At 44.2% G+C, this 16,164-nt stretch overlaps 2 protein-coding genes and 1 long non-coding RNA gene across 4 annotated transcripts; 2 read left to right on the forward strand and 1 right to left on the reverse strand.

Moving 5' to 3' along the window:
• The first annotated feature begins 52 nt into the window (after nucleotides 1-52).
• On the forward strand, nucleotides 53-9,586 carry LOC118282737 (mucin-6-like). The gene is made up of 6 exons (XM_035604083.2): nucleotides 53-191; nucleotides 2,361-2,752; nucleotides 3,123-3,334; nucleotides 3,591-4,717; nucleotides 5,783-7,123; nucleotides 7,473-9,586. Exons 3-6 carry the CDS (start codon nucleotides 3,162-3,164, stop codon nucleotides 8,660-8,662), a joined length of 3,831 nt encoding a protein of 1,276 aa, XP_035459976.1. The 5' UTR covers nucleotides 53-191; nucleotides 2,361-2,752; nucleotides 3,123-3,161; the 3' UTR covers nucleotides 8,663-9,586.
• On the reverse strand, nucleotides 8,928-15,993 carry ints13 (integrator complex subunit 13). Of its 2 annotated transcripts, none has more exons than XM_035604143.2 (17): nucleotides 15,844-15,993; nucleotides 14,734-14,984; nucleotides 14,546-14,620; nucleotides 14,185-14,387; nucleotides 13,924-14,004; nucleotides 13,691-13,781; nucleotides 13,478-13,606; nucleotides 11,921-12,005; nucleotides 11,536-11,628; nucleotides 11,312-11,401; nucleotides 11,010-11,188; nucleotides 10,771-10,935; nucleotides 10,494-10,648; nucleotides 10,139-10,369; nucleotides 9,874-10,004; nucleotides 9,370-9,505; nucleotides 8,928-9,137 (listed from the first exon to the last, which is right to left on the reverse strand). In XM_035604143.2, exons 2-17 carry the CDS (start codon nucleotides 14,956-14,958, stop codon nucleotides 9,101-9,103), a joined length of 2,106 nt encoding a protein of 701 aa, XP_035460036.1. In that variant the 5' UTR covers nucleotides 14,959-14,984; nucleotides 15,844-15,993; the 3' UTR covers nucleotides 8,928-9,100. The 2 variants fall into 2 exon arrangements, with proteins under 2 accessions (XP_035460036.1, XP_035460028.1); XM_035604135.2 differs by lacking the exon at nucleotides 15,844-15,993 and adding an exon at nucleotides 15,261-15,404.
• Nucleotides 10,931-15,267, forward strand: LOC118282770. The gene is made up of 3 exons (XR_004784339.1): nucleotides 10,931-11,197; nucleotides 11,911-12,034; nucleotides 14,726-15,267. It is a non-coding gene; the product is annotated as an uncharacterized LOC118282770 (long non-coding RNA).
• Nucleotides 15,994-16,164: the final 171 nt, after the last annotated feature.

Raw genomic sequence — 16,164 nt, forward strand, 5'->3', positions numbered from 1 at the left:
ATTCCTGGAACTGTCAGAAGCCCCCAGATATCCTGCCCTACACCATCTCCAAGTACATGAGAATCAGAAATTTTATCAGAACAAGGGTGGATGCAACAGCACTCCTACACGTGTATGGTTTACCACCGTGGACGATGTCCTCAGTTCCCAGGCTCCAGCAACAAAACTCAAGAACAACAGGGACACTGATGGTAGGTGGAAAATAAACAACTACATCACTTGGTGATTTCTTCGGCAGATAATTTGAAGCAGAAACTGCTTTTTTCCTATGTACAAGAGGGGGAAACATTTGACCATCTAATATCATTTATTGGGCCGAAACAGCAGAGGAACAACAGTAAATGTCAATGTCCGTTTAAGTTCAAATATAGACTGTTGTATATTGCATGTTTTTATAAACTCCTGCTAGATGATACACACAGGCCTTCAAGGAAACGGACCTGGTGGCATTGACCTGCAAGTTATCTCACAGATAATCTGTCCGATGTTAGAAACTTTCCAAGCCTTTCCGATCTTTTGCGCATGGATGTAATTACAGAGCGATTTCAGGTTGACTGAGTTCACCTCCTGTGGCAAAATTCACATTGATCCTAAGGAGCTGGAACGGAGCTCTTCTGCTCAATGTGTATGTGCTGCTTCAATAGGAGTTGAGTTGACTTGTTTTTTTTAACCTATTTGTCATCCTCAGCACCTTTGCGAGGCTTGAGCTGCATGTGGTAGACACTGAAGGGATGCTCAGGTGTTGTGGGTTCATGGCAGGACAAGCTTCTCTGTTGTTTTTCTATGAGACAGAAGGTCTGAGGTCAAAGGCAGCAAATTAGGCAGCATTCCTCTTTTAACCCTATTAGTCCTTCAGAGATCACTGAGGACGTCCTCCATGGATATCCACCTCACGTCGCCTGAGGCCACGATCTTCCACCATCCAACACGCTGGATGGGCCCCATGTTGTTTAGCCCTCACGACTGCACTAAATTGTCCTGCCTCCTTTTATCCCCTTAGGATTTCAATGCAGGCAGATGTCTCCATAAAATACAGTAATTCCATGAACACATTCTCTTAAAACTATGCAACCATTCCAAATAAAGGGGTTTCTATGAGGGATTAGAGGAAGATCGGCTCGGGTGAAGTGTTAACCATTTTTGTTCAACAGTGAACTGAAGGTTTAAAATGTTATCTTATCTAAATTTATCTGGAAAATTAAGTTTCACACTCTGTACCTCTGATGATGCACCCAACATCCCTGCTGCAGCTCAGACTAAATTTACAGTAGCTCCACCAATTAGCATACCTGAGTTTTGACATTCAAAATCACGGCACAGTCATGTTAAACCGTCAAACAAACCCCAATGTGTTTCAGCATCAAGCCCTTGACGTGGAGTCAAACACGGACAAGGACATACACGGATTGAGTAAAACAACAAAAAAAAAAAAATCGTTAAACTCTTTAAAAAGCAATGTAGAATACGAGCACACAAATACATTTTAAACAAATTGACACAATATCTATGCAGGTATTTTATATCTTTTAGGTGCATGTTCAATACACTTTTATATCATTTTGTCATTGTTAGAAATATTGCCAGGAATATTATACTGTACGGGAGGAATGCTTAAAATGTGATGCCAAGTTTTCGAAGGTATTAATGTGCACACCGGTGAAACACATCACCCGTGTGCAGTGTGACCCAGACACTTGGTTGCTGCATGGAGTGTGATCAGTGGCACGAGCCACACCTGAGCTCCAGGTGCTCTGCTCTGGTTGAATCCTCCTCTCTGTGGTCTCTCTGGGGGAAGCGTCCTTCTCCCCGTCTGACCAGGTGACAGCGTCTTTTTCCCTTTGTTGCGTTTTTCCGTTAGGTTAAAATTTGATGTATTCTCGTTTCAATACTTTTCTTTGTAATATAACTACTCGTATTTGATTTACCGTCTCCCTTCTTGCTTAGTCTTGAATCGGGCAGTGACAGCTTGCATTCACAGTTTGAACAAAACACGTCACAGCACTTGGGGAAAATGATTTTCGTATGTGATACAAAAATGCTCTGCGCCGTGTGAGCTGATGCCCCCAAGAGAGTGAGCTAAGGGCAGCCATCCCTGACATGAAGTCGTAAAAAGTCATTGATATAGTCTCCGGTAGCACGGCAGGTATCCTAGTAACCACTACTGACTTGTAACCTGTAACCTGACCTCCAGCAGCGAAGGAGCTAATGACTCACTTCATAATGAATGAATTGAGGATCGGGTTCTGACCAGTTGTAAACATACTCAGTTTTTTTGGGCAGTGTGTCATTGCACTGTGCTATGTTCATGAGCAGATGAAACGTCACTGCCTTGTAATGTTTGCTCCCTTTAAACCTCACAGGTGTGTGAGTGGACAGAAACATATTCCTCAGTGAGCAGCTTGAAAGAAAGGACACAGACATCACTGAGGAAGAAGAGGCTGGACAGAAGGAAACGGTGGATTCCGCCTGCAGATGTTGCCCATCACCACATGACTGATGTGCTCGGCCGTTGACTGGAGCGATGGAGGACTCCCCCGTCAAGCAACCTTGTCCATTCAATCAAAGACCCCTGGACTTCTACCTCAAACTGTTGCTGCTGTTGAAGAATGTGATGCACAATCAAAGTTTAATGCCACACTGTCCTTTAAGGACAGAAGACGGTGGGTTTCCCAACTTCACGTCCGACGCAGGGTCCCCTTTCTTTTAGAGGCTCCCTCTTCCTGCAACACTGGGACGCTTACATCACTATCAGGTGAGCTGAGCGAAACTTGACAATCATGAAACACATTTGGGTGCAGATTGTGTGTGTAAAGGCTGGACCCATGGTTCGGGAACAGATACCTGGATACCATGGATATAACAAGGGTTTAAAGGAAATTACAACAATTGTTGGCATTTCTGTCATATATTACTACATTAACCAAGCCAAATTATGTATTTTGTGATTTTACCACATCCATAGTGCCTTGGTGGCATATTGATGGAATATTTTTCTTTGCAGAGGTCACATTCCATAGTAACTCTGCAGGCATGCTCTGTCACTGTCCACACACAGACACACACACACACACACACACACACAATTAAATTCAAACTAACATCAGCTTTACTTTCCCCCCAAGCTAACCCTGGCTGATGGTGACAACACTTTGCCCCACTGGATGGTGTTTAGGCAACAAAGTCACGCTCTGGCCGGCCTGGCTCTGACTGAAGAGTGTGGGGCGTACCACCTTCAAGTGTCTGTTGCCAGCCAGAAGTGTGCTGCCGACATTTATCTGCACATCCTAAACAAGAAAGTGACTGACAAGGACCCAGCAAGGGGAAATCAGAACAGGTGAGATGAGGAGGTCACAATAAAAAAAATTGTCAATGCTAAACTAGGACATCAGAATCAATGGTTCAGTTGTAGAGGTCAAAGTAGAGGTCATAAGAAATTAGGAGACTGTTCTCCTGTAAACATACAATTTTGGCTTCAATATGATCCTTGTTATCCGGTTCGGTGCAGTGTTAGTTTTGATCTAAGATCTGAGAAAAACAGAGAATATCCACAGACTTATTCAGTAATAAAAATCATATTGTCTGTCTACTAGAGATTCTCTGTCCTGCTCTGAAGGGGAGATGATCTTCTGGGCTAACCTTCTCCTTAAGCTGAACCCTGCGACTCTTGACGCCACCCAGCGTCTCCGTCTGGTCAGCACCGTGGCCAACTACCTCCGCCTGCCGATGGGCTTTGTCTACCTGTTTTCGAGAAGAGAAAACTTCACACAACAACAGCAGAAGAAGAAGCTACGGGTTTGCAGGCGAGGCGGGCTCGTGGAAAAACCAGATGTCTCGGGAGACGTGGCCGAGCTCCTGTGGCCCGTCGGCTGCCCAGGAGAGGAACGACTGTCGGATTTAGCCACGTTACTGGAACACAGTGTGCAGACGGGAGGGTTGGAAAGGCTGCTGGGAGCTCCTGTTTTTGAATGGAGGATGCTCTGTGCACCTGAAGGGCTTCGACATAAAGTTAAGAGAGACTTGCAGAGGCTAAAATTCGTTCCAACTTCAACTCAGTTCTATCAGACAGAGAGATTTGACCATTCACACCCATATTTACTTCCTCTAAAACTGGAACCAAGTCTGTCAACCTTTTTTTTGCTTAGGAACCACGAGGGAACAGAACTGGAGCCAACACACACGGAAATTGCAGTAAACTCTTTTGGCAAAGAAGATTTACTACAGCACTCCGGCACACGAGCAGATACTTTGCCAGAGAGGGTTTTCAAGTTGACTTCTGAGGATCATGCTTTTTTGCACACCTCATTCTGTGTGGTATTTTTCTGCAGTGATCCAAACTGGTTCTCGGTTCACAATTCTGGAGAAATTAAAGCCACTGAAGTTACATCCGATTCACCACTGAGTACTTCAGAGTATTTCTGGGCCACAGACTTTTTTTCTTCACCATTTCTGCCTGAACGTGTGTCAACAGTCAGCCGTTTTGTTGGGGAACTGTCCGCCGACGCCGCCCTCTTAACATCGGTACCCTCGTACCCTTCACTGCCGCTGACCCCGGCCCCTTACAGTGTCGCCTCCGCCCTTACACATGAGGCCATCGACGGGGCATCACGGGCCAGTCGTCTGACCCTTCGACCTCATCTGAAGGAAACTTCCCTCTGGACTGAAGATCACAGAGCCAACCACACTGAGTCAGAGAGACGGCCCACGGTGAGCTCACAGGGTAAGTCTGCTGCTGTTGACATCCATGTGACTGTGGGATTGTTCTGGGCGCTTAGTCATTCAGGTCATATGTTGGAATGACTTGACCTTGTTTGAAAGGGAGCCCACAGCTGAATGGGGCTCAATGGATGCATTGCATGGAGGAACATATGGCCTAATGCAGCGATGGAAACATGAGAAGCATGGATGATGTGGGAAAACAAATGACTGTTTTGTTGAAAGCCACAGATGCAGAACATAGAATTATCAATCAATTTAATATAAACACATGAAATAACTTACTTAATAATCACATGGCCACTTTTGAAGTTGCTAAGGGTTAGCAAACAGTTGCTTATTTACACATTAAAAGACAGAGCAACATAAGCATTAACTTGCTGGCGAATTGGAAGTCCAGTATCAACTCTTTGTCTTATCTCTGTTTCCACAACTACAGAGGAAAATATCTGTCCCTTTTTCTGCTGTATTAGTCGCTAACTTTGCATATTGCCATGTGCACGTGGTATTGTTAAGAACGTGATTACCATCGTCTGTATATTAAAAATGAAATTGAGTCAGGTGGGAAAAATTCAAATCAGCCTCTGAGTTGTTGTTCCACGTGTGAAATATTGGACATTTCTCACAGTGATGGTTTCTGCCACTTGGTGGAAAGAAAGACAGTGAAACTAATAAAACAGATTAACTTAATTTAAAAGAAACTCTACTCAGAAACGTTCTTGTTTCATTTGTCAATCAACTGCTCCAAATATTGTAACGATGCAAAAATATCTAATTTTGGCCTATTATGTTACATGTTGTCATTTGATCCACACATTTGATCCATTGATGAATAATAGCCTTCAAAACATTTGAGAGAAGCAGCTCTAAATTTGTCTATTGAATGGTCGGAAAACTCTTTTTTTTGTCAGTGGAACAAACCAACTACTTCATGACTGTGTGTGTGATGGACAAATGAATCCCTTTAACAATCCCATAGAGCAATCTTTGTATTTTGTTTAATTCAATCATCTTTTGCATTCGTGTTTTACTATTGTACAGATTGTTTTATTTTTTTTATTTTTTATAGGACACTTCATCTTTAGCCAAGAGCCCACAGAAGACCCCAACATTGTCAAACCAACACTCCACAACCTCCCATCTGTTTCTCATCCACCTCTCACAGAGACACGGGATGATGATGTCCTGCTTCTGGCCTCCAGACTCGAGCCAACACAGTCACCGCCGCCATCGAAGACAATACCGACCACTCAGCTGTTTCCAGATGTGTCACCGACCTCATGTTTAACGACCGGGCAATTATCAATAACTCGGGAAACTGAGACGGCTCAACATCTGTCTCCAGCTCCCTCCGTAATGAATCAGGAAGTGACGTCTCAGATGAATTTAACAACTCGGGACGTGTCCTCGACCACATCAACAGGTCCGCAGACACCGTCTGGTGAAGTTGAGCTGGAGTCTTCGCTCACAACGTCCTTGTTGGAGCCTTCAGTAACAATGTTAACGCCGGCTTTACCCTCTGAGCTGGGTCTCTTTAGTGGACAACTTGACACGCCGAATATCAGAAATACACTATTTAGTGTAGAGTTTGTGAAAGCATCACCAGCTTCAATCTCACTGTTGCAGACATTATTCTGGTCTTTGCTTCCCGATTCTGACATCTCCTCTTTGCAGCAGAATCTTAAAAGCAAAGTTGAAATGGACTTTCAGTCTGAATTAGGCACAGAATTAAATTTAGCTCCAAATGGACAAACACAGACATTATTTTCAGGAATTTTCCTGACATCACTATTACCTTTGCAAAGGACTAAAAGCCCCCAAATAATTTCAGTCACATTAAGTGTGTTAAAAGACCCGTCCTTTGAAGTAGGATCATCCGTCAAATCAACTCATGAACGTTTACAGTTCTTGCCATCGATGAAACCAACTCTTGTTCATACACTGCAGCTTGAGGAATCCCAGCAAATTGAACCAGTGCCAGAGTCGCAGGGACATTTTAAAGCAACTGCTCCCTCTACTGCTCAGGAGCCACGCACTACATCACCCATTCATCTAATGCAAAGTCTAGAGCCCTCATTCCCCTTGTGTGGCCCATCTGTGGCGAAGGATCATGTTCTCATCAGTGGGTGCACCCCACCAATTAAAAATGCGTACCTCTTGAACACAACGGAGCATGTTCTCCTCTCTCTGACTAGTTATTCACCTGGTGAGAAGCACTGGATGGCTTTGCCATCTCAGTTTTTTACGTTTGATTCAAGTGGCCACTTCTTTTCCACCCAGACGTCAGTGGACTACACTTCATCGCACCTCAGCAGCATCTCCTCGGGCACTAGCTTCTCAATAAAAACACTTTCCACAGATAGAAGACAAAGCTCAGTCCAGCCATCGAGTTCTTCATCTCTTGTCTCAAGTAAGTACCGATCATTGTTGGAAAGATCGATTTTTAATAAAGAACAATACAGTAATTACAACTGTTTATCAGTGTGAAACCTGCAACAACATAATATATTCAACACAATATTCAGTTTACTATCATATGTCAAAGAAAACCAGCAAATCCTCACATTTGAGTGATAAATAATTAAAACGACTAATCAATGATCAGAACAGTTGCAGTTAATTGTTGCACCTAAGATCCAATAAAATCATCATACCTTTAAGATTGAATGTTATAACTACTACAGGAGTCAAATTACATTTAACACGTTTTTCAGTATTTCTGTGCAACAATTTAAGCACGATTCTATTTGATATTTCAGATTCCTTGAATCTCCCGCCCAGGGTGCTGCAGTCTATTCCAGTGTTGGTGGCCACGGTTGGCTTCCCCTTCCTCTACTCAATCCCACCTGAAACCTTTCTGGATCCAGAAGATGGTGAGGCAGATGCGCTCTCGCTGGAGATCAGGTTGATTGACGGGCCCCCCCTCAGCGTGGGCACCTGGTTGGCCCTGGACGGTCTGGAGCTCTGTGGCGTTCCCCTGGAGGTGGACCTGCAGTTTGCTCCTCAGCATCTCCTCCTGGTCGCCCGGGACAGACTGGGCCTGAGTGCTACGTTGCCACTGACTCTGGATCTGCGGCGCAGCCCCTTCGAACCCTGTCACGTTTTCACCCTGACGACTCAACGCAGCCTCCACTCCATCCTCCGTCACCGACACACCGTGGACCTCTTGCTGACAAAACTGTCTCGCTTTTTCAACAGCTCTGGCAGCCACCAGCTCGCTGTGGTTTCAGTGGCGCCTGGGTCCACTGTGGTGTCCTGGTACAACCGCAGCATGTGTGAGACGGGGCAAATGAAGACAACACGTTGCCACGCTGATCTTATACACGGCATGTGGTTGGTAATGGTGTCTGCAGACGGCTCAGTCCACCGGGAGTTCAGAGAAGCAATGCTTCCAGAGTTCCCCATCACCAAAGTTGGGCCTGTGAGCTACAGACAAGTCTGTTTTCCTACAACTCCCCCTCCAACATTTGGCAGTTCTACCCCTCCTCTCCACACCACCATATATCCAGGCTCAGGCACCAATACATCCCTCAGTCCTACCTCAAACACATGCTTCTCTGCATCTACATCCGTCAGTCCCACCTCACAGCAGACTCACTCCCACCGATGGATGGCGGGCATGTTTACAGCTCTCCTTGTCGTCTGCCTCCTCATCCTGATCGCCGTCGTCGTTGCTGCAGTTCTGCACTTCTGCAAAGATCGTGGGAGGTCAAGAACAGTCGCCGTTTGGCGCGCGAACCGCCTCATCTCAGGTCAAGGCAGAGACCGGAGAGCCATAAGACCAAGGCGGCCTCCGCTGTTCCAACCCGAGCTGCCGCCGCCTCCGCTGAGACTGTGGATTGACCTCACGCAAGATGACGGAAGACCACTGCCAATAGAGCAAGGACCAAAACCCCAGGACAAAGTGTTGCAGCCTTGTCCTATACATTATGATTTCTCAAATATATAGTAAAAAGAAAATCACCTGTATGGTTTGTAACAACATAATGTCACAATTCCAGTCCCTCAGAAGTAAAGATGATTCACATCCATGACTATTATATGGTCGATCATTTGGGACTGGGAAAAAGTAGTTAAAATTATTGTGTTTTGACTGATCAATCTTTTTTTTTCCCAGTGAGCAGCAACAGTAATATGACTAAATGAATAATAACGAGTTTCAAAATTCCTCACATCCACATTCAATATCATTTGTGCAAAAGACGACTGCAAAGTTCTTCACTGACAGCTTTTATTTTTGTTACACAATATGTGAACGGCATATCTACAAATTCATGGGTAAAAAAATTATAAATTTCTTGTTAGAGTTCACTGTCTCCCAAAGTTTGAAAAAACACTGATCCATCCTCGGAGCGGGGGGGTGAAGCGTTACGTATCAATGGAGACATCATCTGGCGGCCTTGCCATTTTCATGAACGTCCATCCTGCAAACAAGGAAAATGTTTAAGTCTCAGATGTAATCCTGTGTGAAATGTAAAAGACATCTACCTATAGCACGTGATATACGACACAGAGAAATACTTTTAATAGACATGAGTGGTATCTGTGTACATGTACAGGCTTCAGACATAGGAGGCAACTTGTAACCCGCTCAATGCGAGAGGAGCAATAAAACGCATGAAGTGATAGATGATTGATATTTCCATAGTAACACACCCGTTCTCATCTTTCAGGTGCTGGTACAGCTCAAACTTGTTGTTGACCGAGCTCACTCTTCCGACAAACTCTTGGTGCTTCCTGGAATTGGCTGCGGTGATACGATTGGACCACATGGTGAGGAGCGAGACGGGACCTGAAGTAAAAAACACACACACACACACACACACACACACACACACACACACACACACACACACACACACACACACACACACACACACACACACACACACACACACACACACACACACACACACACACACACACACACACACACACACACACACACACACACACACACACACACACACACTAAATTAACCTGCTACAATCAGTGATTTCATTGATCATTAATTTGAAAACTGTTTGCAAAACAATGGAGAACCTAAAACATAGTAATTATGTTTCGAGCCAGCTAAGTCTGCTCTAAATGATCGTTAAGAAGGGCCCAATTGATCGATTCTAAACACAAGATACTTCAGGGGTGTTTCCTGTTCGTACCTTTCGCTCTCTCTGGAGGCTGAACCTCTTCAGTCGTCAGGCGCGGTTTCTTATTTGGCGGCTCGGGAGAGTCTGGGGAATCCTTGATCACTTCCGCCTCCTGTTCTTCTTTATCCAGCAAACCCTTCAGTCTTCAGGTGAAAGACAATGTAAAGGAATAGAAAGCTGAGTGACTCATTCAGCAACCGTTTCTTTTCCTTGTCAATTGTGTTTATTATTTTCATGTATTGAATAATACACTATAGGCATACGAGCCCCTAGTTACCTTTCTGACTCCTGCCAGCTTTTGTCCTCTGACTCCTTGCTGCCGTTCTTCTCTGTCCTGTCTTCCCTGTCCTCTCTTTTCCTCCCTCTCTTCTTCCTCTCCTCCTCCTCGGGAGGTTTGCTGCGGCAGGCGACGATGCAGTCCAGAACCCGCTGGTGTTTGTCGGTGGCGCCAGCGTGAGTTTTCACCAACGTTTCCAACTCGTTCCACATTATGCGATACTGTTCATCTCTGGAAATAACGACGCAAAAGCAATGGTGACTGTGCGGAATTTTGCACTGCGACATTGGCGCTAATTTGTACTCGTAACCGAAGGATGGTGGGTGTCAATTTTTATTAAATTTTTTATGAATACCTCTTGGGCCCTTTGCCTCTGGATCCCACAGTTGAGATAGGAAGTGGGTCGTTCTTCCTCTCCATGTCTACCAGGTTGTAAACAGTTTTCTGGCAGGTCAGAACGTCATCCTCAGTCAAAGTCTCCTTCACAATCAGGTTGGCTAAAGGAACCACCTAGTGGAGAAACACAGCAATAGAACATAAATGGCAAATTCTCATAAGAGACCCCCGGCAGGCAGATTGTACTTTGTGGTGGACAATGCTTTCTGACTGAAATCCAGCTTTGTGCTGCTTACTGCCTGCATGTTAAAGATGGTGGTCTGGGAGATGATCATTGGCCAGTATCGAGTGTAACGCTCCAGCTGCGCCTTGGCCCTCTCACCCGGCAGCTTTCCCGAGGGATTGTGTGACGACTCTGAAACTGGAGCCAGCCGGTTCTCCCGCATGAATTCGCCAAAGTCCTTAAGAAGAAGAAAAAACTGTTACTGTCAGAAAACTCAATATTTCAGCACAGTTGAGGCAGAGGTGAACTCACCGTGATTCTATAGTCTGTCACTCGGCCTCCGCAGCCCTCGCTGATGGAGGGTGGGTCCTCCAGGGTGGAGCGGTTGCTGTTGAGCACGTGAAGGAAGATCTCGCCGCCATGGCTGCTGAGCATGTGGCTGATGATCTTTGACCCTGACTTCCTGGGCTGCTCCAGCAGCACTGATCGACCTGCAGTCGGTAAGAGAAGGAATCACACAACAATGTTTATGTTATTCAGCATCTCAGGAACTATGCTCCAAAAAACAACTATTAGAACAAAGAAATACAGATTAAAGCATTTTTCTATCTTACCATTAAGTAGAAAATTTGTCAAACAGGACGATGGTCGACTATTAACGTCTGTGGGGGATATGCGATAGGCTCCGGTACAGTAATGCAGTTCTGAGGTGGAATGAAAAGGAACAAGTGAATAATAATAACCAAATATTCAAATTATGAAAAATGTGTCACCTGGCATTAGACATTATAAATATTTTAAAGAGTACTATAGAATATATAGATAGACATGTGCCCACCTATGCTGTTGGTCCGTGGAGTGCACCATTTCAGTGTAATAGTCTCTTTGAGTCCATTTTCGCGGGTGCTGCTGCCGGCCATGTGCAAGTCCCCTGCATGGCAATAAAGATAAACGAATGACTTTAAATCATAGTGGACATAGATAAGATCACAGAGGATGGTGGACAAAAGCCGCAGACTTCCCGACATGATTGCTAAATAATGTGAACATAGACAATCGTAGCACAGTAAAAGTTTACCTTATTCAAAGAGAGGATTTTTAATTACTTTATTTTGTGCAGCTAAGGTACATCTTACGAAGGGGCCTTTGCCTCTGGATCACTACGAAGAGTGTCAATAAACTACCTTTTTTAAAATCATTTCATATTCAACAGAAGTACCCACCACTTTTGAAGAACTCCAGGTGAGCGTCTTTGTGATGAAGGAGCTCAACGTCATAATTGGCTGATGTGTTGGCGTGCTGCTCTTCCTGCCCAGCCGCACAGACAACAAATACAGGTCAGCATGAAAAAAACACACACACACACACACACACACACACACACACACACACACACACACACACACACACACACACACACACACACACACACACACACACACACACACACACACACACACACACACACACACACACACACACACACACACACACACACACACTGCTGATTTCATGTTCCAGAGGGGAAATGATTATGATAATGCAGAAATTAAAGGAAAATGTTCACTGCTGGACGACTCTCTAAATAACAGATTTGTTTTTAATGTAAATGTTAATTCTTACAATACGCAACTTCTATTGAGCCTTTGCTTGTTTGACAATTCAACAAAAAACAAAAAAGTTTATATATTTTTCTAGGCCCCACATTGGGGTCTAGAAAAACTTTTAACCAAAAGCTTTGAATTTGACTTTTGCTACACTTGGGGTAAAACATTGCAGTTTTTATACTGCTACAGGTGGAATCATGTTTAAACATTTAGAGGATGGCAAGGTTTCAAATACTAGTTATCAAGACAGCACAACGGACCACACAGAGACACTACAGGGAGAGTGAGTGGGAACTGATGAGGGAAACAAAGACCTGGGGAAAGATTTTAAGGTGAAAACACCCGACAGACACTAACAGTATTTAATAACTCAGAAGAGGCAAAAGCTAGTCACAGATGTCCCGACTTAAAGGCAGTTGAATGCGACAATTATATTCTCATTTTAACTATTTTGCAAAAACACAATCTCAAAATAGGCAATAGCCAAAACAATTTTATGATTTTTTCTTTTAACATTTAGTCAAATGAGTTATCACATCATTTGATTTCAGGTGAGCAGACTTTTTACTTTTACAGACGCTGCATTCCCTGATTGTCCCGATGAGACCAGAGTTGCCTGTTCTTCACTTGAGCCTCAGCAGCACATCTGTAGACCAACTCTCACATCAAATTAAACTCATGACACTGTGAGCCTGGTTGCAACAGTAGAGTTGAGAATATGCACTTTACACTACAAGGTGTAAACTCTGCCCCTTCCTCACTTGCATGTGTGTGTGTTAAAGAGTACTAACCTGTTCGCAAACATTTAATGTGGGCTAGCAAAACAGAAAATACAGCATGAAACCAGCAGCAGGTTCACAGTCATATCAACGTGCAGATGAGATAAACTAAAAAAGATAAGACTGTAAAGTTTCATGAGTCATTAGAGGTGAGGAGGGGCCTGAACATAAAGATTAAGCAAGCACAAAGAAAAATGGGAAGGCTGTGAGAAGAAAAAAAGGCAAAATAACAAAAAAAAAAGCAATCGTCAAGTAATAAGTGGTGAACTGCATTGTGGACATGACAATAATCTTATACAAAAGAGAAAGGAAAACAATATTCTGAAATTGATGTGGGTTTTTAATTTTGATGAGGCATGTGCAAAGTCGGACTAGAGGGCGGGCAGGACCTTACCTTCATGGGGATGTTTGTTATGGTGGTGGAGGTCAAGTCAAAGTGCTGCTGGACCAGAATGTTGAGTTTGGTGGCGAGGTGCCTCCCGGCACGAACACTGTGAACTTCACTGGTGAGCAGAGGAGAGATCTGAGGCCGCAAGAGAAACGACAGCTGTGACGAGGTTCCAGGTTCCGTTCAAAAAACAGTAATTAACATCTCTTCAGCACGCACCTCTTTCTTAGGTCGGTCTGACACCAGCGTGTCTTCACCCTGCGGGTGGATGTGAACTAAGACCAGCTCGCACTGCTGAATGGCCATGAGCCTGAAACACACCACAGTGAGTTAGAAACGGGAAAACAAATCAATGACTCACTTATCAGGTCGCAAATGTATCCAATTTTAGCATGAGTATTATTAATACCACATTTCAGTCCATTTCTCCCTCTTCATAATCTGTTACTGACCTGTCTGAACCTGCCGCCAGCTTGTTCTGTTCTAAAATGGTCTCCTGGATGCAGTCTTCCAACATGCGCACATGAGTATCGCTGTATGATCAAACACAAAAAGAGCAATATATTAACACCGTCCTTAACAATATGATGTATTATATGGGCTTGTTAAATCCATTTCAAGTGTTTGATCCTCTAAATAAATAAATTAGGCATGAATACATCTTGTCGATGGTTGCTGTGGATTTTCGGGCATTTGTTAATAACAGCGTTTACCTTTTAGCGTTGGTTAGGCAGATAATACGACCCCGGTTGGCAACTCTCTCTGCCGTATCCATGAGAGCGGTGCGCCTCTCGTGCTGCAACTCTGTGATCTTGCATAACGACTCGACCGCAGACACCAGCCCGTGCAGGATGCTGCAACACTCCGGGTCCTCGCGTGGGTTAGGTGGCCCAACAGCAGCCAGAGCAGACATTAGCTACCAGAGAGAGAAACCACACAGTCATATCACAAGTCTGATTCAGAGGAAGACTAATGCAAGATACGGCCACTGATGTTTGTATGTTTTTTACGAAATGGTGCCTGGCACGGTGAAAATACCACAAATAAAATGACAGTACGATGATGACAGATTACCTCATGAGTGGTCTGATCTTCCTGTCTCCAGCTATTCAATATGTGGAACTCTGAATCGCTCACAATGTAATTAACCTGTAAAATGTAGACGTGACAAAAAGTGTTCATAACATTGATTGGAATGACATTTAAGCCCAAGACAATAAAACAAACTTTTTTCTCTCTTTTTTTCTTTTAAAGGATCTAACCAGTTTGTCCTTTGGAAAAATATCGTAGAGGATCCGGCAGTACTCCATGGAGCACTCCACAGCACAGGTCCACAGGGACTTGGACACCGGGGCCAAAGGAATCACCCCCTGAGCTCGACTCTTCGTCAGCACGTCACACTCCACCTGCTGGCGACTGGACTCGGCCATGTAGGGACAGTGGTCCACCACGAAGACCGTCTTGTGGGACATGGCGAACATCTTCATTTTGCACGGCTGCAGAATGAGCTGATCTGTAAGGATCATTACGACGTCATTGTAGTAGCAATGTTAAGCTTTGGGTGAACGTGTAGTAGGTATATAGTTGTCAGTGTTGTACTGGTGATATTTCTATTTTAATGTAAACTTTGAATAATATAAATTACATATACCTAAAATAACCAAGAGCTAGGACATGGTTAGTGTTATTTAGAGTTTGTTGTAAACTGGTTGCCTTTGTCACTCTGGACTCGTGTAAATCAACCTTTTCTTCTAATCTTCTCTGGTGGTCAATGCAAATGTTCACTCACCTGGAGAAAACCACGATTAAAAAAAAAAAAATCTTAATTGACTCAAAAAATAAAAACAGTCTCTGTTCCTCCTCAGATTTAATTCTGACTAATACACTAAATGTCTGGCTTCCACGCGAGCGCCATGTAAATCATCCTTCCTCCCAAACGCCGCCGTAGCCCTGCTAGCTAGCACCACTCGGCGGAATCATTTGTTTGCTGATTCACGTCCATCACCGGCGTCACGAACATCCAGCCATTGTGGCATTTGTGTCGAGCCAGGCCGGATGCTTTGTATTCAATCCACGCCCGGATAATGATCGCGCTGAATATGTTTAACACAGTCGGAAGAACTGGCACGAAACAATGCCCTTTTACGTCGTAGCAGGTTTGTTGTTAGCGGATGTGTCCGGTGGTGTTCCGTCACCGATATCCCTCCCCCGGTCGCCGCGACCGCACCGTTAGACGGTTCCTAGCCCGCATCAGTAAAAACCATAGACTGTATATAAACAGGTAAAAACCCCGAGGTGAGTTTCATATTCGACGGACTTTTAACTCCGATTCAAGCAGTGTCTTTTTTTCGTTCATTCTTTCAAAGTTTCACCTTGAGTTCGCTGCAGGAGGTTGGCCCTGGAAGTTCCAACAGTCTAATTCACCGTGCGTCTTCGTCTGACAGTACAGAATGTGAACCACGTGACACGAGAGCGCCAGAAAAACATATATGAAGGCAATATTGATAAGTGGTAGGAAGAGACACGTGTCAGTCAAAGTCACACGGGGATTATATATATATATATATATATTTAAATGTTAGCACTGCTGCAACACAAATAAGTGAATAATCAGCTGTATCAATGTTCCTGGTGAAGCGCAGTGTAGATGCTCCTTCGAAGACTTTTCTTTCTGTCAAACGAGGAAGAACAAC

Source organism: Scophthalmus maximus, chromosome 12, assembly GCF_022379125.1.
Source record: "Scophthalmus maximus strain ysfricsl-2021 chromosome 12, ASM2237912v1, whole genome shotgun sequence".
In the NCBI taxonomy this organism is placed as follows: domain Eukaryota; kingdom Metazoa; phylum Chordata; class Actinopteri; order Pleuronectiformes; family Scophthalmidae; genus Scophthalmus; species Scophthalmus maximus.